The following is a 22719-nucleotide window of genomic DNA, read 5'->3' on the forward strand; positions in this document are numbered from 1 at the left end:
GGGCACCATACCTGATCGCACCTCACAACAACACAGTGCGGCCCTGCCCCAGAAAATCCTGGGCCTAATCTCAATGACGAATCTCCTCAGGAGACAATGGCAGCGTACCGGGCGTCAGTACTTCAAACGGCACAGTAACAGGCTACAGGGCATCATACACAGTAAAATACAAGCACATAGAACATAGAACATAACAGTGAAACCAAAAACTCTAAGGGCTGGACACCGCGCGACCTGGCGTGTGGCAACTAGCCCGACACTTCACCAGGGGGAAAATACATGCCCCAACGCTTCAAGGGCCTGATGGACCTGCATACTCAGCGGATGAGAAAGCAGAACTAATGGCCCGCACACTCGCAGCGTCATTCACACCGAAGCTGGTACCATCAGATCCAGTGTTCACACTTGCTACTGACCAAGAGGTTACATGCATTCTAGCCCATCCATCGCGCAACGACATACGACTTGCTAGCAGAGCCGAAGTCTCCTCCGCTGCTAGGAAAGCCCCTGGCCACGACGGCAATCAAAACCGTGTTCTCCAGAAGTTCACTGATAAAGCAACTGAGTACCTAACACACATAACGAATGCCATACTAAAACACCAACACTTCCCCGCCTTTTGGAAGGCGGCCAAGGTCCTGATGTTCAGGAAGCCGGATAAAGACCACAGCCTCCCACAAAATTAACGACCCATCAGCCTTCTGAGCTCGCTCAGTAAGATTGTTGAGAAGGTGATTCGCAAACGCATCACTAGGCACTGCATAACAAATGACATCCTGAGACCGGAGCAATTCCGCTCCAGGAATCACCACTCCATAACACAACTCTTACAGGTCGTTGAACATATAACATATTGCTTCCACATAAACGAAGCAACAGGGGCGGTGTTCCTGGACTTCGAAAAGGCTTTCGACCGTCTATGGCACAACGGCCTCATTCGCAAACTGAGCGACGCGGGATTCCCCGACGCGTTGATGCGTCTAATACACTCATACCCCACAGACAGGAGTTTCAACACTGACGTGCAGGGAAAACAATCTGCACGACACGGTAAACACGCGGGAGTACCCAGGGGAAGCATCCTAGGGCCCCTACTGTTTAACCTCTACATAAACGATCTCCCAACCACACACAACACAACGATGGCAATCTACGCGGATGACACAGCCGTCCTCGCGCAAGATTGGAAACCATCAAACATTCCGTCACGCCTACAGACAGCACTCAGATTGGCCGAGACTTGGTTGGAGAAATGGCGTGTTAGAGTACACGTAGACAAGTGCGAAGCCGTTCTGTTCACTAGAAGACCGAAGCAACTGCGCAGACACAGATACTGCATACCAATAACTCTACATGCACGCCCAATAAGTTTCCGCGAGAAAGATACGTTGGTGTCTGGCTGTGCCAGAAATTACTTGGGGGCGGGGGGTGGGGGGGGTGGGGGGGGGGGGGGAGACCACTTACAACACATGACCAACCGAGCAAGCGTGAGGTTCGAACAGATCTAGCCTATGCTCAACAGGCGTAGCACACTGAACAGTAGTGTGTCGGGGTCCAGGTACGTAACACTTATTCGACCCCTGATGACGTATGCAGCTCCTGCCTGGGGATACGCTGCGCCTACACGCTTGGCCCGTCTACAGCTCATACAAAACAAAGAACTCAAAATCATAAGCAATGCTCCACGATGCACACACATCGCGGACCTTCACTGGGAATACAGACTTGAGACTCTCGCGGAGGTACTCCACAAACTCACCACAAGACTATACAAAAACTCCAGACATTCGCAGAACCCGTTTATTCTGAATCTGTGCAACTATGAGTACGACCATAGATGGAAACATAAAAGAACAAAAGACACACTTGTAAGGACCTAACATCTATGGCCAAACACACACAAACAACGGTACAGGTTAGCCCCCGTTAATCAAACGCCATTACTGGTTATCCAGCTGGAACACACTGCCGAATAAATGGCACCACGCAGGGAAGCCGTACCGTACACTGCGTGCAGACAAGCTCCACACATTGAGACGACCTATGGCCGATCTTCCACTACTATATAACGATCTTGATCGTTCCAGGAATGCAGCGGCTGCAGCAACTGGGATACATCGCCTTCGCTTGCCACGGTAATGATGCTTGATACCCATACTATCAAATCCAACCTTGCATGCACTATCGCAGCTAGTAAGCCACTACTGCTCTTACTACCCATCCCACTGTCGCAGAGGTTTTTCTTCCCCTCTGCTCTTCAAATTGCTACTCTCACTCGAGTTTCGTCCACTATCACCTGATGAACCGTGTTAATGCATAGTCTTACCCAGACGCACGGATAACATCACAGACCTGCATCCTGTGATCCACTTACTAGATAACTAATATGTTGACGGAGGTGACAGTTGAACTTTTCGTCTGGTCACCAAGTTGGTTCGCTCATGGAGGGGGCCCCATGTCTATTTGAATCGTGCGAGGGTTCTGTCATCGCAACAACGTCGCGCATTCTTGTCCGATTTCTCGCAAACCGTCTGGCCGCACATCCATGCCGGAGGCAGGATTCGAACCTGCGATCGTGGCAGTCGCGTGGTTCCGGACTGAAGTGCGTAGCATTTCTCGGGCACCGCGGCCGGCCAGACAGCAGCGCAATTTGAAAATTTATTAAAATATCAACAAGTTTCGGCAATTCAGTGTGGCATCTTCAGGCCGCATATGTACCTCATTTATGCACCAGTTTCTAGCAACCTTGACTTCATATTTCAAACGCTTCCTTGGAAGACTTTACAACAATTCTTCGTAGAGAGCACCTGAAATACAACTTCACGAATTCCAGAAACCGATGTATAAATGTGGTGCATGTGCGGCCTGAAGATGGCACACGGAATCGCCGAAACTGGTTGCTAAAATAAAAATCCCAATTTTCATGGCTGTTTGGTTATTTGCCTGTCAACTCACTTTGTACAAAAAAAAACTGAAAAAGCGAACTGTACAGAGTCCAATTTGTTTATCGTGTTTAAAGGAGCTAAAACATTGTTAATTTTACACGAGTAAACCCATTGTTACATTGGTGCACTACGATCTATTCAATAGAAAAATAACTCAACTAGTCATATGAATGCCATTGTGATTCTCTGTTATATAAGCGTTACTACCCGTCTGCTTCTTCAGGGGAAGTAACTTTTTAACACAATCATTTTGGGGAGACAGGAACAGCTTTTACAGGTACCATTTTATATTTTCATTGACAGGTGCCTCTGTCCACTGACATCAAGGCAGTATTACTTTATCAGACCTATTTAGTCATACAAGCGTATGAAATATTGCCAAAGATGAACGTAATTGAAAACAATTCAAAAGCGGTGAGATGTAAAATTGTAACGAGGTTTCCACTTTAAGAATGGTTGATTATTCTAGTGGAGAATTGTGCTTGAGACTTGTCAAATTGCAGCTAGGTCACCTGATATCAAAGTATCAGACTTCCTTTGCAGCAGCACCGATCCGCTACCACGTATCCGCACAGCGCTCCAAGACAAACCTGTTCCACCCCACCCCTTTGAAACCAGCTACGAGATCACCTGTATCGATGCACGGTTACTGCAGACATTTGTTGAGATCCGGGTTAGTGGCTGTGGGGGCAGTTGGCGCGTCACATGCGACGGCCGGTGCAGGACACCTCGCATTTACTGTTCGTTGGTTTCGCTGCCGTTACTCACCGCAGCCTGGACGGACACGGAAGTCATGTGGCGATAACGGGTTATTAGTGTAATTGCAACCAATAACCGAATTCTGACTCCAGATACGATGTTGGTACAGTACCCTATTTTCTTAATACCTTAGAGGAAGGACTTGTGGCTCAAACAATACAGGAGGAACAAAAGTTAGGGTTGAGTATTACATGTGCAGATAAGCTGTCCTAGCATCTCATCTTCATGGAACAGTATAATATGTTTAATGCTTATATGAGACAGCCCAATAAGGTAAACCGTACAGGTATATAAATTTGAAAAGGAAGCTACAGTTATTTCGCAAACACATTGCACATTGAATTTTTCCTGCAAAACTGATACTGAGAGGGAAACGAAGCCTTCAGAACGGACGTATGACGTTTATCATGTACAAAATAATATGAAGAGATTTAACACATATTTGCTTTGGGTGTGGGGGCTTTGCTGTGGCAACGCGACAGTCTGCGTTTTCTGTGTAGTTCCTTAAGGCTCAAAATAATTTCAAGGATGCAAAAAAGCTGAATAGGTAGACAGCAACAAATGATGAACGTGAAGAATAAAAACTTCTGAAGTGTATCCAAGTGAATTTGCTCGAGCACGTTGTACTGTATAACCCTTCCAAAACCAGTGTCATTAAAAGATGGAGGTATGCGACACGCTAACATTTATGGGAAAGACTGGCCTAGCAAAAGAATAAAATGACGTGTTACATCTTCAAAGACGTCAGCTGTCAACTGTTCTGCCGATGGATGTTTTTGATTATGTCTTTCGACCTCTATCGTTCTGCTCTGAAAGAGGGTCACAACGCTAATTTAAGGCCTAACCTTGTGGCCACTACAGTCCGTTGCTACACGTTATGTAGTCTTCCTTTTCAACTCCAGAGGTTTTGTTTTCCTTCGCTTTTTAGTGAAATTAAGCGGAAGTAAACCTGAATGCATTGTACTGCCGGTACAAATTTGATAGTGCCAGTATCAATCTTAAAATGGTGTCAATCTGCAACACTGGAATCAAGGTAGACGTCCACACAATCTTACCTCTCTAGGGAAACTGGAAGGCATGAGAGGAATAGGTAGAAGATAACTGTAATGTAATGATTGGAAGAGGAACAGATCAAGCAAGATGCTCAAAAAATAGGATACGACGTGGAGCCTTCAGTTCAAATGCCAGACACACTAATAACTGGGACAGCATTACTGATACTGCTTCACGAACACTAATGAAGCCGCATTAATACCTCTTAACTTGAGGTATTGTTCACACAAGTAAACAAGGTGAAAAATTGAGAATATGAGGTGGGAGAACGAGCTTCACTTGTTTTAAGCAGTAACGGTGAATATTTTTCGCTTGAAAATAATCATTTCAGCTCAGATTCTCGAACTGTCCTCATAATTTACGGAATCTACCAGGAAGTACTTGCTCGTTGTTAGTGTCATTGCCAAAACGGTGCTCTAATCTCGTATGTTTGGCACCCCTGTTTGATTCTACAGGAAAGGTTGAAGGATGCTATGCCAAGGCGTAAAGCATTCTCCTTGATTTTTAAGACTAATCTTTTTAAAAGCAATGTTATGTGCAACGTACAGTCCAAGAAAGTCATCTGAAAAAATCTTGCAGTATCTCAGAAAAAATGTCTGCAAGATGGAGAACAGACACGGAAATGGATGTAGTTGGACAAAGGAAAGTAGGTTAATTTACATGGTTCTGTCACCACGAACAATATCTGAAAATTATGAAGTACCCAGCACTCGGATGGTGTCGTCCATTTACCTGTTTTGCACACTCACCGTACCTTAGCTGGGTTTACGCACTGGTCTAGCTTTACAGGTTAAAATTACTCTGCCTAAAGTTTGACATGTTTTACCTTCGGAGAACCGGTACAGATCTGTACGTCATGTTCAGTACACGAGGTTTGTGCGGTGGGTTGGGGTGTTTCACACATTGAGTGACTCGCAGATTGATTTTTGTTTATTATTTAACTTCATTAAAAATGCCATTTGGCTTTATAAATTTACAGCACCGGATAATATGCAATTGCTACTGTCGAATGTTTTACGAAGAGCCATTAAAACCATAAAATTTTAGCTGAAGTATTTGTACTGACGGCACCATATAGCCTGAAATTCCCAGCAGCGCCTTATCAAGGCGCGCTGACATCAGTCGTATCCTCTGCGACAGTCTCTTCTGCTTGTTCCACATGAGGGGGTTCGACCACCGTTGGTTCCGCAGGAGGCGCGCAGTCTTCCTTCTGCACTTCTGGGTCAGCTTCTTTTGCCTCCTCCACCGCTCCTGGCTGTGGCTCTACTGCAGTTTCAACTTCCACAGCTGGTGTCTCAGCTGCCTTCTGCTTGACCTCCAGAATCACTTTTCCCAAGTTCTCACGTCTGCATAGTTGCGTCATGCCTTCAGCCACCTGCAAGTATCCAAATGTTACAGAGGAGACTTTTTCCTAGGAAGTTTATAAATACTTAGCACAGGGTACTCACATCTTCGAAGGGCAGAACAGCGTGAATGCAGGGCTGTATTTTGCCACTGGAATACAGCTTAAATATTTCATTTAGAGATCGCTGCACTGCCTCCGGATGAAGGTCTAACCACATGCCAATGTTCACTCCTGCTATGCAGTAGTTTTTACTAACTACATCCGCAGAGGACAGCGATCCGCCATCCCATTTAGGTCGCATTAACCCCCATGATGTGTATTTTGAGTATGTAGCTGTGCTGTTCGACCCTGAAAAAAATGCCATCAATAAAGTATGCTAGGAAAGCATACGGCAAAGAGCTGATACAACGGATTCGACTACTAACCCCTCTAAGCCACTGAATATCGGTAAGAGAACCGTGTTTAGCAACTAGTGGAGTACATGATCAGGGCCGTTTATGAATACCTGCACTCTTACTACGCCCACCTTTTAAGTAACAGCGAACGCTTGCAACTTGTCAGGCCGGAGAACAAGCAGGTAAGTCAAACACGGGGCTACAAATAACTGGTTCCACCAAGCTGCCGAAGCAACGGAAAGAATCCTCGGCATACTCGTAGAAGGAGAGTAGGGATAAAGGGCAGGCCAACAGTTCATTTCGCTTGGTCCTAGCGATCAAGTAGTGAAAAAGAAACTTGCGGAGTATAATCCTATTCAGTATTCCAGTTTATGCTCCAAACTACTACTTGTTTCCCAGTTTACGAGGTTGATCTCGTATGTACGATTTTTCCTCTAACCTTTGGATCTCAACAATACAGAAGAATTTTTTCACTAAGTACCTTTTAGTATAGGTAAAGTCGCGTATCAGGATGAACTGCGAAACGTAGACAGACACTTGGATGAACCACTGAGTGGTCAGTCACCCAGCATTTTACAGGATGTATTTCAAACCAAATCCGCGTTTTGCTCACAATCGTGCATCTCGTTACTGCCGTGGATACGCTTCAACCCTATCACAGTCCTGAATAAGCAGAAATGGATCTAAAATATGTTAGTATTTCATCCAAATCGCTTGCTTCTCCAGAAGTTTCCTTTCAGAATCGAAACAGCACGTACCCAGATTTGCATTACAGCATTGCCTGACGGGGTTTAGGGAAATGGAGAACCTCAATCAGGTTGGCCGGATGGGGTTTGAACCATCGTCCTGCGCCACTTCGGGCCGAGATCTTGTTGGGAAATTTTGGGAGCAATGTCTATGTCCGAAATAAAAGCTGCAATATACTGCTTCCTAATGCGTATCGCTCGCTGAAAATTATGAACGTAAAATTATATAGTTGCGTCCACATAAGCTTACCAGCTATGTGTCTCACCCATCATTCGCGGCTAGGACAGCCAAACGATAAATTTAGTGGTCTCCGCCACGAACAGTAATACTGATAGCGGGATATAGGTGTTCCTTGAATATGTTACAGTGAGTTACGTAGTCCAACCCAACCTATCTAATAATTGAGCGATTAGTATCTACACATTAGCTTTGCAGGTAGTTTTTTCCTGCTGCAAATCAACTTTGAACTCGGTTTGGTGTGGAACACAACACCTAGATCCTGCGAAGAGCCTAAACATATGGATCTCAACGGAGCTAAAATATATTCCTCGAGAATCAGGCCAGAAGAACGCACTTGCCAGTTGAACATTTCTGCATTTTTCTTCAGCAAAGGAATCCACGTATCACGCCAAATGTAGATGAGCCTTGTCCTGGATTGTGGCATGATCTGGACACTACATCGTACTGGCACCGTCCTGGTGAATCAGGATCAGAACTCTTCCCCAATTATTGGGGAGTGGGTGCCGCATCTTGGGCACGATGGCTCTACGGTATTATTGCTGCAGTAGGGGAAAATGAATGCCAGCGGACACGGTAGCAGCATCTGTCACGTACTTCATTAGTTCAGAACAGGCTGACGAAGGTTCACACTGCTTTCCCCGCCATTGGACCACCATCTTTCTATACTGGTCAGACTACTTTTGTTGCCTTCGGCTATTCACCAGCACACTTTCGACCTGAAGTCGTTTTATGGTTTAACTTAGTAAAATTATCACGCCTCAGCCCACCTTTGAACAATATCAGTTGGGCAAGTCATCACATGCTCCGTGGAGGCTACGTTTCCGTCGTCACACTGTTTTAAACCTTTTTCGGCGCTATCTATAACTGTCGTACTGAGGAGTACACAGCACCCTTCTCTAGACGAAGTAGTACGACACGCAATCAAACCAATTTTCGAATGAACATTGTCACATTTGAACTACTTCACAAGGTGGTACGTGCCCTACTCAGAAGGGTAAGACTTCCATTCCTATCTAGTACGAGCGCCCTTAGCAAAACCATCTACTCGACACGTTCCATGTTTCGCATATTTGGTCTACGATCATTTACGTAAATATGGATGTAACTAAACGACTCATTCTGGTATTTCAATTTCCACCCAAGTTTTATTCTAAGGCTATGGGTTGAAACCAAACGTTTATTTTAATTATTTCATCCTGGGCCGACCAAGATCAAAACTGATAGCACTTTCTACAGTTTAAAAACCCGTTTACCATGACCGACTAGGTACTAGTCGCCGACTGGCCTAGACAAAGCGTTTTGTGAAAGCTGTGCATCTAGTTATGCGAGCTTCGTAAGTAGGGATAAAATTTTAGGCGTTTGAAATCTGTTTCTGCCTGAGAATGTTGGCAAGTGGACAGGAAACACGAAGCATTTAACAGCATGGATGTAAGTCCATGGATACACCTTATCAGAAGGAAAGGCAAGGAGTTATCGACTACGACAGAGCCGAAAGGTACGGAATTCGTAAGTCAGGGGCAGTTTAAGAGAAATACGGAAAGGCAATAGTTGATGTACGTTACGCAGAGATGGAAAGACTAAAATAGTATCAAACCAGTCTAAGGAGAGTGTCCCCGTAGCTTCCGTCCCGATTTATGGAATTTCATCTGCTCTCTGCCTGCATCGACAGCCCTTTATCGCTATTACAGCACACCCAACGCCATACTAGTGGCAGTTCACTGGCCTCAACGATAATAAGGACTAGCGACGTGTCCTATTTATGAAATTGAGACTAATGTAAGGAAGTATTCAACCGATACCGAAAATAAATTTTTCTACACGGGATCCGCACCATACCACGAGATGGAGTAAAGCATTCTGGCATGTGAGCTATTATATTCAGGCAACGTATAATGACAGCCCTACTCGTCATATAAAAGCTAAGTGTAGTAAGAGCGAACACGATTGTTACTGCAACGTTTCTCTGTTGTACTTACCTAGTAGTACCAACTTCCCGACAGGTCTGAGAATTTTTAGGCACTTCTCAAGATCGCTTCCACCATTGGTGTTTACCACGATATCAACACCTTCAGGGTAATTCTGCAGTATTTCGGTTTCATAGTCGTCATGACGAAATACCCGCTTCACGCCAAGAGAACGGAGCTTTTCGTGCTTTGATTCTGAAGCTGTCCCTACAACTTCCACATCGTCCACGGTCTGAGCAAGCTGGATGAGTGCCGTGCCGACACCACCTGAAATGAGACGGGAATTTGTATCGAATTAACGAAGATTCAGCGCCAGTGAGCTAAAGTAATGCAACTAAGTATTGAGCAGCAAATTCTGAGTATGCCACACCTGGTCCCAAGAGCACCAGAGGTTCCAATTTTGTTTTGTAGCTGGTTGCAGGAATTTTAGTTGTATTACTGCTATTTACATCCGAATATTCCATACTGAAGTCGCTAAGCTGATGTTTGGGTGCAATACCGGAGAAGTTCGAGTCCAGCATACCTGCCTTTGGACGTTCGAGGCATTTATTTCAGCACATCCTGTCGCTTAGTTCATTAAACAGTGTATGTGCTTAATGTCAATCCCATGTTGCGCCTAAGACCATTTTCAGTGTCATTAACGTTATTTGATTTATCAGAAATCCTAAACACATTACAACCAGTTTCCCACATCCAGTGCACCTATTTTTACTTCAAGCTCACCCAAATTTAGAAACTAAAGCTCTTCCACAATTTTCGCGTAACCGTGCACCCGTGTGTGGATGCTAATAGCTAAAATCCTAGATAACTATACGAGGACAACACCACTAAATTTCTGAGCAGTGTGTTCACATGGTACTTGTGCCTTGTCCGAAGGACTGAGTTATCCCTAATCTCAAATTTAACACTTTCTAAAATGCTCTTGAAACGGTAGTTACAAAACTTTTCAGTAGTCTTTATTCACCACGTAACGATAAGTACACCAGAAACACTGTCTCCATTTCATATTCCTTTTCTTGTTCTTTCAGTTTCTGTAATTTGGTGGACCTATACGTTTTCAACACGCAAGTGAGCCTGTTTGCTCTAATTGTTGCGACGGAGCAAATATTGCAGTGCGCCGTCTCTAGTCCTTTTACTTTACGACTGCTGCAGATAATGAATATTTTGTCCGTATAAAATACAGCCGACATTCTCGGTGGCTACAGGAGGTAGGTTTATGACACTACCGGTTATAATGGAATGAAAATTTCGGTGGCAGTCTAACGTAAGGTTGGACAACGTGTCAAATTCCCACAGACAAGTATTTTGTGCCCTGGCAGTTTCATCGTCGTAGCTAGGGCACTTTCCTGTTGTGATGTCAACGAGGACGGAAAAAGAATACCTGTATCCTCTCTTTGTCCCAGTTAATTTATGTTCGACGTCATACGAGAATGTCGCTCTGCTGTTACGCTACGGCAGGTGTGTGTCTACATCCACACGGTTACTCTGCAATTCACACTTCGTGCCTGGCAGAGGGTTCACCAGATCGTTTTCATTCTACTATTATACCACTCCCCTCTCGAATGGCGCGCGTGAACAGGACACCTAAATCTTTCCGCTCGAGCTCCGATTTCTCTTATTTTATGATCATTTCTCCTTATGTAGGTGGCTGTCAAAATGTTGTTGGTAATTGAAAGTCCGCAAATAGATCTCGTCGCAAAGAAAACCGCCTTCGTTGCAGTGACTCCCACCCCAACTCGCCTATCAATGACATTCACCCCTGTTGCGCGATGACAAGAAACGGGGTGCCCTTCTGTGCAATTTTTGTATGTCCTCCGTGAATCCAACCCCACACTGCGCAGCATTATTCCAACAGAGCGGATGCGCGAGTTTAATGTCTACTGTCTGGCATCTTCTAAGTGTTCTGCCAACAAAGCGCAGTCTGTATCGTCTTCCCCACTACATTATCTACGTGGTCTCTCCAATTTAAGTTGCTCGTAATTGTAATTCCTAGGTATTTAGTAGAACTGACAGATTCGTGCGATTTATCGTATACCCTAAATATATCTGATTTCTCTTAGTACCCATGTGGACGACCTCGCACTTTTCTTTATTCAGTGCCAATTGTCACTTTTCGCACCATACAGATTCTCTCTAGTTTACCGTCTGATGATTTTACAAGACGGTGAATTACAGCGTCATCAGCTAAAAGTAGAAGGGGCTGCTCAGATTACGACCTAGATCATTTATTTAAAGCTGGAACAGCAGAGGGCCTATGACACTACCTTACAGAACGCCAGATATCACTTCTGATCTACTGGCTTTACCGTCTACCACTACCAACTCTGATCTGAGAGGAAATCACGAATCCAGTCACAACTGAGACGATACTCCATATGCACGCAATTTTATTAGTAGTCGCTTTTTTTTGTTTGTGTTTGGGGTATAAGGGCTCTCCACTACTGAGATCATTAGCGCCCAGTCACAATTACAAGAGCACATACAATCTAGTTAGAATCAGGGGGGGGGGGCACCAGAAAGTTCTTACAAAGACGCAGAAAGCCAGTCAAAGTAATAAAACGAAGAACACGAGCAGCTGCTCGAGCGTCATCAGCTAAAATATCCTGTAAAGTAGATGGCAGAGACAGGACAACACGAGATTGACTAAAACGGGGACACGACAATAAAACACGGCGCACTGTCGACGCATGACCACAAAGGCACTGAGGGGCTGGGTCACCGGAGAGCAGGTAGCGGTGGCCAAACCGGCAATGGTAAATCCGCAACCTGGTCAGAAGGACCTCTGGGTCGGGAGGAGGTTGTCCAAGCAGTTGGTAACGGTTTTACGGCCCGGAGCTTGTTTCCTTGAAGTGATGACCAAGTATCTCACCACAACGACAAGCCTCTTACAAGCAACCCCACTAATGTCAGATGACGGGATATAATGGTAGGCTGGGCGAGGCAGGAGGACTGCAGCCTTGGCTGCAGCATCAGCAGCCTCATTCCCGGGCACTCCTACATGGCCGGGAACCCACAGAAAGCTGACAGGAGAGCCATGATCAGCAAAAGAATGGAGGGACTGCTAGATCTGTTGCACCAAGGGATGGACCGGATATGGAGCTCCAAGGCTCTGAAGAGCACTGAGTGAATCAGAGCAGAGTACATACGATGAATGGCGGTGGCGGCGGGCATACTGAACGGCCTGATGGAGAGCAAGAAGCTCTGCCGTAAAGCTGGAACACTGGTCGAGGAGTCAGTATTCAAAGGTGACTGCCCCGACGACCACCGCACAGCCGACACCATCGTCAGTTTTGGAACCATCAGTGTAAATAAAGGTGTGACTGGCAAGTCGCGCACGAAGTTCGACAAACCATGAGCAATACACTGCAGCCGGAGTACTCTCCTTCGGGAGCGAGCTCAGGTCGAGATGAATATGAACCGGAGCCTGGAGCCAAGGTGATGTCGGGCTCTCACCCTCTCTGAATGTGGTAGGGAGGTGAAAAGTCCAATTGTCTAAGCAGGCGACGAAAGCGGACTCCAGGGGGCAGCAGGGCAGACACGTACAACCCATACTGACGGTCGAGAGAAATCTGCGAAGGAGGACTGATAAGAGGGGTGGTCGGGCATTGACAACAGCCGGCAGGCATACCAACAAAGCAGTATGCCGCGCCGGTAGGTCAATGGTAATTCGGCAGTTTCTTAATAAAGTTTCGACGGGACTAGGGTAGAACGTTCCTGTCGCAAGACGTAACCCTTGATGGTGGATGGAGTTGAGACGGCGTAAGAGGGATGGCCGAGCAGATGAGGCTCCCATAATCCAGCTTTGATCGGACTATGGACCGATACAAGCGGAGCAGGATAGTTCGATCCGCTCCCCAAGATGAACCACTAAGAACTCTGAGGACATTAAGGGAACGTGTACAACGGGCAGCCAAGTAAGAGACGTGCGGAGACAAAGTTTCCTGTCCCGTGTGAGCCCTAGAAACTTAGTTGTTTCCACGAATGGGAGAACAACGGGACCGAGATGTAAGGATGGCGGAAGGAACGCTTTATATCGCCAGAAGTTTATGCAAACTGTCTTGTCTTCAGAGAACCGGAAGCCATTAGCCACACTCCATGAGTATAGGCTGTCAAGACAACGCTGAAGGCTGCGCCCCAGGAGGAACGTTCTCTGGGCACTGCAGTAGATCGCGAAGTCATCGACAGAAAGAGAGCCTGAGACATTAGGTGGAATGCAATCCATAATTGGATTGATCGCCATGGCAAAAAGGGCTACGCTCAAGACGGAGCCCTGAGGCACTCCTTTCTCCTGGAGGAAGATGTCGGATAATACGGAACCCACACGTACCTTGAACTTTCGATCTGTTAAAGAGTCATCAATAAAAAGGGGCAGGCGACCGCGTAGACTCCACCTGTGCATAGTGCGGAGGATACGTCCTCTCCAACAGGTATCATAAGCCTTCTCCAAGTCGAAGAACACGGCTACCGTTTGGCGCTATCGCAAAAAGTTGGTAATGAATGTCGGCAAGGTCACAAGGTGGTCAACAGCGGAGCGGCGTGGACGAAATCCGCATTGAACATTGGTAAGTTGCCGTCGAGATTCAAAAATCCTAACTACCCGAGCGTTAACCATGCGCTCCACCTTACAGACACAGCTTGTAAGAAATGGGGCGGTAACTAGAAGGAAGGTGTCGATCCTTTCCGGGTTTGGGTATAGAAACAACGACGGCGTCACGCCAACACATGGGGGACTTGACCTTCGGTCCAGACGCGATTGTAGGTACGAAGAAGAAAGCCTTGCCTGCCGGAGAAAGGCATCAGCATTTGAACGTGAATGGCATCTGGCCCCGTAGCAGAGGACCGGGACAGTGCAAGGGCACATTCGAGTTCCCGCATAGTAAAGGGAGCATTACAATTTTCCAGATTCAGCGAGTGGAAGGAAGGTCGCCGAGCTGCTTCTGTCTCTTTCCTGGGAAGGAAGGCAGGATGGTAATGGGCGGAGCTTGAAACCTCCGCGAAAAAGCGGCCGAAGGCGCTGGAGACATCCATAGGATCAACAAGTACCTCATTACCTGAAGTCAGGCCAGGTACCGAGGAGTGGGCCTCAATGCCCGACAACCGGCGCAGGCCATCCCAGACGACAGAAGAGGTAGTAAAACTGTTAAAGGAGCTGGTGAAAGAGGCCCAACAAGCTTTTTTGCTGTCTCTGATGACTACGTCATTGCGCTCGGAGTCGTTTGTATCCAATACAATTCGCCAACGTAGGATGGCGGCGAAAGGTGCTTAAAGCCCGGATAGCGTCTCTACAAGCCTCATTCCACCAGGGGACGGAAACGCGACGTGAAGAGGTAGAACGAGGAATGAAACGTTTGGCAGCATTGATGGTAGCAGCCGTGAGGTATTCGACCTGACTGTCACAACTGAGAAAATCGTGGTCCGGAAAGGTCGCGAGGGAGGAGTTAAGTCCCCAGCCAGCTTTCGGTATGTTCCAGCTCCAAGGACGTGGGGATGGGGTGTGGTGCAGGAGACAAACGACACAGGGGAAATGGTCGCTCGAATAGGTGTCAGGAAAGACATACCACTCGAACCGATGGGCAAGAGTGGTAGAACAGATCGAGAGGTCCAAGTGGGAGTAGGTATGAGTAGAGTCAGAGGAAAGTTGGGGCTCCAGTATTCAGGCAGACCAGATTGAGATGGTTGAAGACATCCGCCAAGAGGGAGCCTCTCTGACAAGATGCAGGAGAGCTCCAAAGGGGATAATGGGCACTGAAGTCGCCGAACAAAAACGGCGGAGGAAGCTGAACAATCAGGTGCATCATGTCAGCCCGACTAACTGCAGATGACGATGGAGTGTAGACAGTACAAACAGAATAAGTGAAGGCAGAAAGAGTAATACGGACAGCTATTGCTTGGAGTGGGGTGGTCAATGGGATGGGATGGTAATAGACATCGTCCCGAACGAGCAACATGACCCCACCATGAGCTGGAATACCGTCCATAGGGGTGAGGTCAGACTGCTCCAAGGTATAGTGGGTAAAAGCAATACGGTCAGTTGGGCACAACTTGGTTTCCTGGAGACCAAGGACGAGCGGACACTGCAGGCGGAGGAGCAGTTGTTATTCCTCCCAATTAGATCGAATACCTCTTATGTTCCAACGTAACAAAGCCATCACTAGTCAGAAAAAAGGGGGGGAACGAAACGGGTGAAGAGCTGGCCACCTCGACGGCCGCTGAGGGCCAGGTTTCGAGGCCAGCCGCGGCCGCATTCCTGGGTTGCGTAGGAGGGGCAGCATCATTCGCCGACGACAGGCCAGCTGAGCGCCTGGCAGCAGAGCATCCCGGCGAAACTGAGGACGGCCGGGAGCAGCGACTCACGGACGGAGCGTCAGACGAAACGCGCCGGGGGTGGGGGGGGGGGGAGGGGATAAAGACTTCTTGGAGGCCTTATTGGAAGTCCGACGAGGCACGGGGATGGGGATGGTGGGCCGGACCCTAAGAGTGTCCTCACGTGCGGGGTCTGTATTGGAATGCTGGACCTCGGAAGCTGGGGTCCGGAACGTTTCCCTGATGGATGCCTGAGAAGAGGATCGCTTCTCAGGCGGCGGAGGGGGAGGAGGAAGGGTGGCCCTGGAGCAGAGGGGAAAGGGGCCGCGAGGGATTTGGGAGGCGAAGGCATAGACCCCAGATGGGTTGAGGAGGTGGAGGGGGGCAGGATAGGGGTGAGGATACTGTGAAAGGAGTGGACATGACTGAGGCAAACGAAGTTGTCAACGCCACGGGATGGAGGCGGTCATACTTCGTCCTGGCCTCAGAATAAGAGAGACAGTCCAAAGATTTTAATTCTTGAATCTTCTTCTGATACGCAAGGCAGTCTAAATATCTAGGTGAGTGGAGGCCAGGACAATTGACACACCGAGGTGGTGGAGTGCATGTATGTTCCTCACGAAGAGGACGTCCACAATCGCCGCAAAGGGGCCCAGCCTCACACTGTGACGACATGTGCCCGAAGTGCAAACACCAAACGGAGCTCATAGGAGGAGGGACGTAAGGTCGCACCGGTAGCACATCACCTTTACCTTCTCTGGGAGAACGTCCCCCCTCAAAGGCGAGGATAAAGGCCCCAGTGTCGATGCGACGGTCGTTGGGGCCGAGCTGGAATCGCCAGACGAGATGCACGCCTCGGCGCTCCAGGTTGGCCCTGAGCTCATCAAATTGCAGCAAGAGGTCCCAATGAAACATGTCCCCTAGTCGGTCGCACGCCTCGATACCGCCGACTGTGTGGCGGAGGTGGTCTTTATAAGAACGGACCCCGAACGCATTTTACTGAGAGCCTCAATGTCCCCAAAGATGTCCTCGATACGCTGGACAAAGAACATGGGCTTGGAGGTGGCCAACGTCCCCCATCGGTCCAAGAACAGACTAAATAGTGGGGGGAAGTACTTCGCCCCAAGCCGGCGGGCCTGTCCTTCCTCCCAGGGAGTGGCCAAGGGGAAAGGGCAGGAGAACCAGAACCAGAGACAGTACTTTTCTTTTTAAAAAACTGCCACAGATCGACCTGATACATGTTGACGTTTCATCTGCAAAGCGTCCGCTCCAATACCACCCACTCCGACCAGGGGCTCTCTTCACGGGTGCCACCCAGCCTCAGCAAGGGCCACCTAGCAGGATGACCGTTGCGGGGAGTCCTGATGCCCCAAGGAGACGGGCATCTACTCCTTGGCTGACGTGGGGAGGGTGCAGCTCGGCAGTACGATCCCTTCCCCAAAAGGCTCTTACTTCTGTAGAATTTTGAAAAATGGAGGTCAAATCCCCAAGGGGGACCATCACATGGAAGGCCGAAACGGTTCAAACACTCGCACGACAGGCAGGAATACCTCGGGGGAACGGTATCAAAAGTATTCTGGAAATCTAGGAATATGGATGGAATCAATGTGATATCCTTGTCGACAGCAGTCGTTACTTCATGGGGATTAAGAACTAGTTGTGCTGCACAAGAACGGTGTTTTCTGAATCCGGGTTTGTTATGTATCAAGAGATTTTCTTCAAGGTCATTCATCATGTTCGATTACATTTATGTCAGTGATCTGGGTCTGTAATTCAATGGGTTACTCTTATTTCCATTCTTGAACTTTGGTGCAACCCGTTCTACTTTCCAGTCTTCAGGAAGAGACCTTTCGCCAAGTGAGCGGTTGTATATGATCGCTGAGAAAGGCGCTATTCTGTCTGCATACTCAGAAAGGAACCCGACTGGTATACCATCTGGACCGGAAGACTTGCCTTAATTGATTTCAGTTGTTTCGCAACACATAACTTGTTCTGGAATATTTACTTCATCTTCTCTCGTGAAGACTAGGGAAACGATTTAACTCCGTTTTAGCGGCACCATTATCCCAAACATTTCCATCGCTATCGCGCGGTGACGGTAGCGACTTTTGCCACTGGTGTACTTTACATATGACCAGAATCTCTAGGTTTCCTACAATATTTCTAGACTTTCGTTGTGGAAACTATTGAAAGCATCTCGCATTGACGCCCGCTCTGCATTTCGAGCTTCCGTGAAACTCAGCTAGTCTTGGGGTTTGCGTTTTTCTGGATTTGGTATGCTTTTTTCGTTGCTTCTGCAACAGTGTTCTGATGTTTCCAGTACCACGGTGTAACAGTCCCGTCGCTTATTAACTTATGCCATGTCAATATCTATTGCTGTTGATACTAGACCTTCGAATTTCAGCCATATCTGGGCTACGGTTATGTACCTAGCTTAGAAGGAATCTAGAGTCACTCTTTGTAAGGCATCATGCGAATTTTTATCTGCCGTTTTAAATGGATATATTTTGCGTTTTTAGTGGTTTTGGTTGATATGGCTTTAAGCCTCGCTACAGTGACCTTGACTTCACTAATGCCTGTATCCGTCATGACGTTCTCTATTTGATCAGGATTATTTGTGGCTAAGAGGTCAAGCGTGTTTTTTGCAACCGTTTACAATTCGTGTGGGCTAATGAACTAATTGTTCCAAGAAATTCTGAGAGAAGGCATTTAGTACGGTTTCGGAAAATAGTTCCCGTTTACCACCGGCTTCGAACATTTTCGCCAACAAATCGAGGGCAGATTGGAGTCTCCAGCAATTATAGCTGCTTGAGTGGAGTACTTATTTGTAACGAGAATCCAGTTTCCTTTTAACTGTTCAGCTACTGTGTATCTGAGACAAACACCACCACCTACTTTATTTCATCCACCCTTTCTGACGACTGTGGCGCCTCAAAATTTCAGCAAAATTTACCTCCAGCTTTAGCCAGCTTTCTGTTCCTGTAACTATTTCAGCTTCAGTGCTTGCCATCAGCGCTTAAAGTTCTGACACGCTTTCCAAAACAGCTGCGACAATTCACAACTACACACACTATTGCTAGGTTGATCGTCGTCGAAACTAGACTGTAACCTAAAGAACCGCCTACTCCACGCCACACAGATCTTGCTACACGTGTAGTCGCTTCCTGTGTGTAGTGGACACCTGACATCTAGCGGAACCCGAAACGTAGCCACACCATAGCAAATGCTATACGGATGTGACACTTTCTACATTATTACGTTATCGAAAATGGAATAAAAGTATGCACTAGTATAAGAGGATGAGCTTAGTGAAAACTGCATCACATAATTAAAGTTTACCTGCGACCGACTGCATAAATACTTTTTCCGCCTTCGCAAGGCATCCGAATTTATACAGGCAGAAGTGGGCCACAACGAAGTTTAGACCAAGACTGACGGCATCTTTTAGGCTAATATCTTCCGGCAGCGGAAAGCAGTACTTGCGTTGGACGTGGACAACATGCCTAAACAGACCACCTTGCATTTGCAGACACAGCACCTTCTGGCCCTCCTGTAACAGAATATTAGAACATTAGCTTTACTCTCGAAAACTACAGCATTGATGGGAAAAAGAAAGCGTGCCTTACCTGCAGATCGGTGACTGCACTGCCCACACGTGTCACGATGCCGGAACATTCGCTGCCCATGATAACCGGGAACAGTTTGTTCCTTATTATACCCAAGCGCAAGTAGTGGTCCGTGAGGTTTAGGCCGCAGTAATGGACTTCAACCTCGACGTGGTCGTCGCAAACATCTTTCTGCAGTGCCGCCTCTGTTACCTGCGACACGAATATGCGACTGTATTTCGAGCCTGTCACGACTGGACATTCGTTGAAACATTTTGCAGGGTAACAAGGTCCCAAATTCAGGTTATTAGCAGAAGTGGACAAGCTTCGTACTACCTCATCTATGAGGAGGCATCAAATATGTTTGTGGAAGAATCACTGAAGAGAATACGCAGGCAAAAGGGTTAATACTGTTACTCCGTGTTTAGTGGGCGGACAAAGTTTCGTGCTTAGCTCCTGGGAGTCATTTTCCATGAAGACACTCGGCAATATACAGTAATTTACTGTGCCTGAAGACAAGGCGATTACGGGCAAGTGGCGATGGAAGTTACTGGGTTTGTGCTTCAAGCAGATTAAGCCACGGCTCATTCATCGCTAAAGACAATTATCGCTATCTCATTCTTACTCTGCAGTTGTAAAGTTTGAAAACTCACGCTGTTGCCCGAATTTCATTTCGATACAGGAGGGTTCTCATTCTGAAGGTTAGTGAGGCTACAGTGATGTCTGAATAGGCAGCATTTGAATAAAGCTGGGGTTAGCAGCATGCCAGCTCGTTGAGAAGGGAAGCTGTATACTATCCGAGTGGTAAGTCCCTGCCACAACTGAAGTATTGCGTCCGAGGACAAACCATTTTGCTACAGCGCTGATTCTCGCTTTTTCATATTCGTTTTAAGGAGACAGTAACTCGTTCAGAAGCCGAGTTGCGAGTCAATTTAGGATCTATGGTTCTTGAAAGGCACCTAATTACATCAACTCGTACGGGGCAGAAGAAACATTTTACCATTTAAATGAAATACGATACGTTCGCTTACCTTTATTCCGCTGATACTGCCATGCGCTGTTAGTGTGACTGACTGTACCGGACGTGTGAGGTCAGTTGAAGGAATCTGCAAACATTTTTCTTACGTCACTATTTGCAAACAACTATTTAAATACATTATTTAATTCGAACCGCCTGCAACTGAACGAAGGCGGTATTTGTTTATCAGACGTTTCGCTTCCATTTATTAAGGTCGTATGTTCTACGCAGCCACTGATGAACAGTAACACGCAAAATGCGTCTGTATACCTCAGTGATTATTTGGTGCAAACATGCAGTCGGAGGTCCATAAACATTCCAGAAATGTATGTCACCTTCAACACAGAATCTTCACCGTAGCCTATTTCTACATTAAATCTATTATGAAAGTTTGAAGCAGTGAACTACCTACGACAGTAGCACACAAACGTGTTGCAGGCGCGTCGAGAAGCATGTAACACCTTAACAGCAGTTGAATGGCCGTTTAGATTGTCTAGACACGAGGTCTAGATTCTACATTAAGATTTTTGACTAGTACGTCAGCATTACACAACGTTAAGCCGTTTAAGACATGTGGAGCTGCTAAATTATTCCACAACATTCCGTTGTGGAAACATACTATCAATAAATAACCGATATTAAACTTCTCTGGCATAGTATTTTAAGTGAAAACAGAACATTCTGTAGTGTTACAGCCACGGTGCCTTACCACACTAGGCGCGGTAAACTGCAGAGGAAGCAGATCCATGGCTGCCGGTAACCACCTAGAAAAACAAACCAGACAGCGTAATTAATGGTGAAGAATCTATTACATACTGCGTATGAGCTTTGCAGCCTCATGGTTTGTGGGCATAAATGCTGTGTGTTCCACCAATTACGGTTTTAGAAAGAACCATGTACCCTGTCCCTGATAGCGGGTTGAATTTTAGCTACCCACAGCCGTTAAGGCCGGCTTTGAAGAGTCCCTTAATAGCCAGAGCATTACCCGCCGAAGGCACAGAACGTTTGCATTGTGTATTTGTACATAAATACTCTCCAGAACCGTACGTCTACAACTGAAAATGAACGAAACGATTTTAAAAAAATACACTTGTGGCTGAAGATCGTCGTCCGTGACTAAAACAGTTTCCTATATTTTAGTACTATGATCCAATACACAAGTCACACACAGTGTGTATCTGGTTAACTGGGTTATTCTTTCAGTTACAGAAATACCTACTTTATTCCTATATACTAGTTTTCCATCTCTCCGTTTCAGGATTTCGGTAAAATGTGATTTTCCACTAATACTAAGCGTAAACAAGATAGCGATGGCGTAGCAATGCGAAACGCTGCCATTTCTTTTCTTCGTCTGTCATTCTTATTTCGTCAAGACTTGCTATTGCGAGTGTCAGTAATTTTAAAGTGGTGCCTGTGAAACATTCTTTGCCATCGTATTATAAAACACATGTCAGCACACAAGTTGCAATGATGCTTCGGCCTTTTGTATGATGTACGAACGTAGGACTTTTATATCCTGTAAAGATTTTCTGTACCACTTTAACATGTCCACATGATCGTAGCAATTTAGTCCTATTAAAGAACGAAGCAGCCTAGGGAGAAGAAATAGTTTCCTCCGTTAGAAGAAATTGAGCTTCGGTAATTATCAGGAAAAAGATGACGCTAATAGTGTGGCAAAATTCCGTTATATGAATACAACCAGATATTTTTCCGTCACTGAGATAACCAAATCTCGGAATCTTTCACTACACAGCTATGGTATCAGGAAGCTACCTAACAGAACACTGCGAGCTAAACCTGAACTCAAACCCAGCCCCTTGCATTTAACTATCGTAGCATGTGAAGAATTTACCAGAAAAAATTTATCTCCGCATCAATTGAAAAATGATGAGAATCTGAACAATTTTAATGATGACCCTGAACCTTTACCGTTACACCCCAACGCCTACTATTTTAGAGTACTTTTACGATTAACCACGAGTGAACGCTTTCACTAACTTCTTACTGCTACATTAAGCTTACAGTAAAACACAGCCATACTTGGTCATTTTACGCACTTCCAACCCAAAATACCACTAATCCAATTGCTTAAGTGACCTTAAAATTTCAACGACTAGCCTATACACTGCATCATAAGCGCCCATCGTATTAAAACCGAAACATTACGGTACATCGAAAACAATACTTACAGTGGAACTGTGCACTAAGACGCAACTGCAGAAAAATGTTTCCGTGTGTAACTTTATATATCGTGCAAACTGGGCGTGTCCGGGCTACGATGATTCGACGACGGGCAGTCATGTGACGGAAAACTGAGTTTCCTGTCAAAACAAGGCAACTGCCCT

General features: G+C 46.4%; 1 protein-coding gene across 3 annotated transcripts in view; it reads right to left on the reverse strand.

Annotated features, from left to right (window-relative positions):
• LOC126267392 (synaptic vesicle membrane protein VAT-1 homolog) overlaps nt 1-22719 on the reverse strand; it is a 105595-nt gene extending 82876 nt beyond the window's left edge. Inside the window, exons 1-8 of one of the 3 annotated variants that reach the window (XM_049972588.1) lie at nt 22564-22692; nt 21084-21138; nt 20388-20462; nt 19378-19569; nt 19091-19301; nt 9461-9715; nt 6206-6450; nt 5567-6132 (exon numbers count right to left, since the gene is read on the reverse strand). In XM_049972588.1, the coding sequence (XP_049828545.1) occupies nt 5860-6132; nt 6206-6450; nt 9461-9715; nt 19091-19301; nt 19378-19569; nt 20388-20462; nt 21084-21122 (1290 nt within the window). In that variant the 5' untranslated portion in view covers nt 21123-21138; nt 22564-22692 and the 3' untranslated portion in view covers nt 5567-5859. Of the gene's footprint in view, nt 1-5565; nt 6133-6205; nt 6451-9460; nt 9716-19090; nt 19302-19377; nt 19570-20387; nt 20463-21083; nt 21139-22563 lie in introns of those variants that run through there. The other 2 variants (XM_049972590.1, XM_049972583.1) reach the window with 2 other exon arrangements.

Source organism: Schistocerca gregaria, chromosome 4 (genome assembly GCF_023897955.1).
Source record: "Schistocerca gregaria isolate iqSchGreg1 chromosome 4, iqSchGreg1.2, whole genome shotgun sequence".
NCBI lineage: Eukaryota > Metazoa > Arthropoda > Insecta > Orthoptera > Acrididae > Schistocerca > Schistocerca gregaria.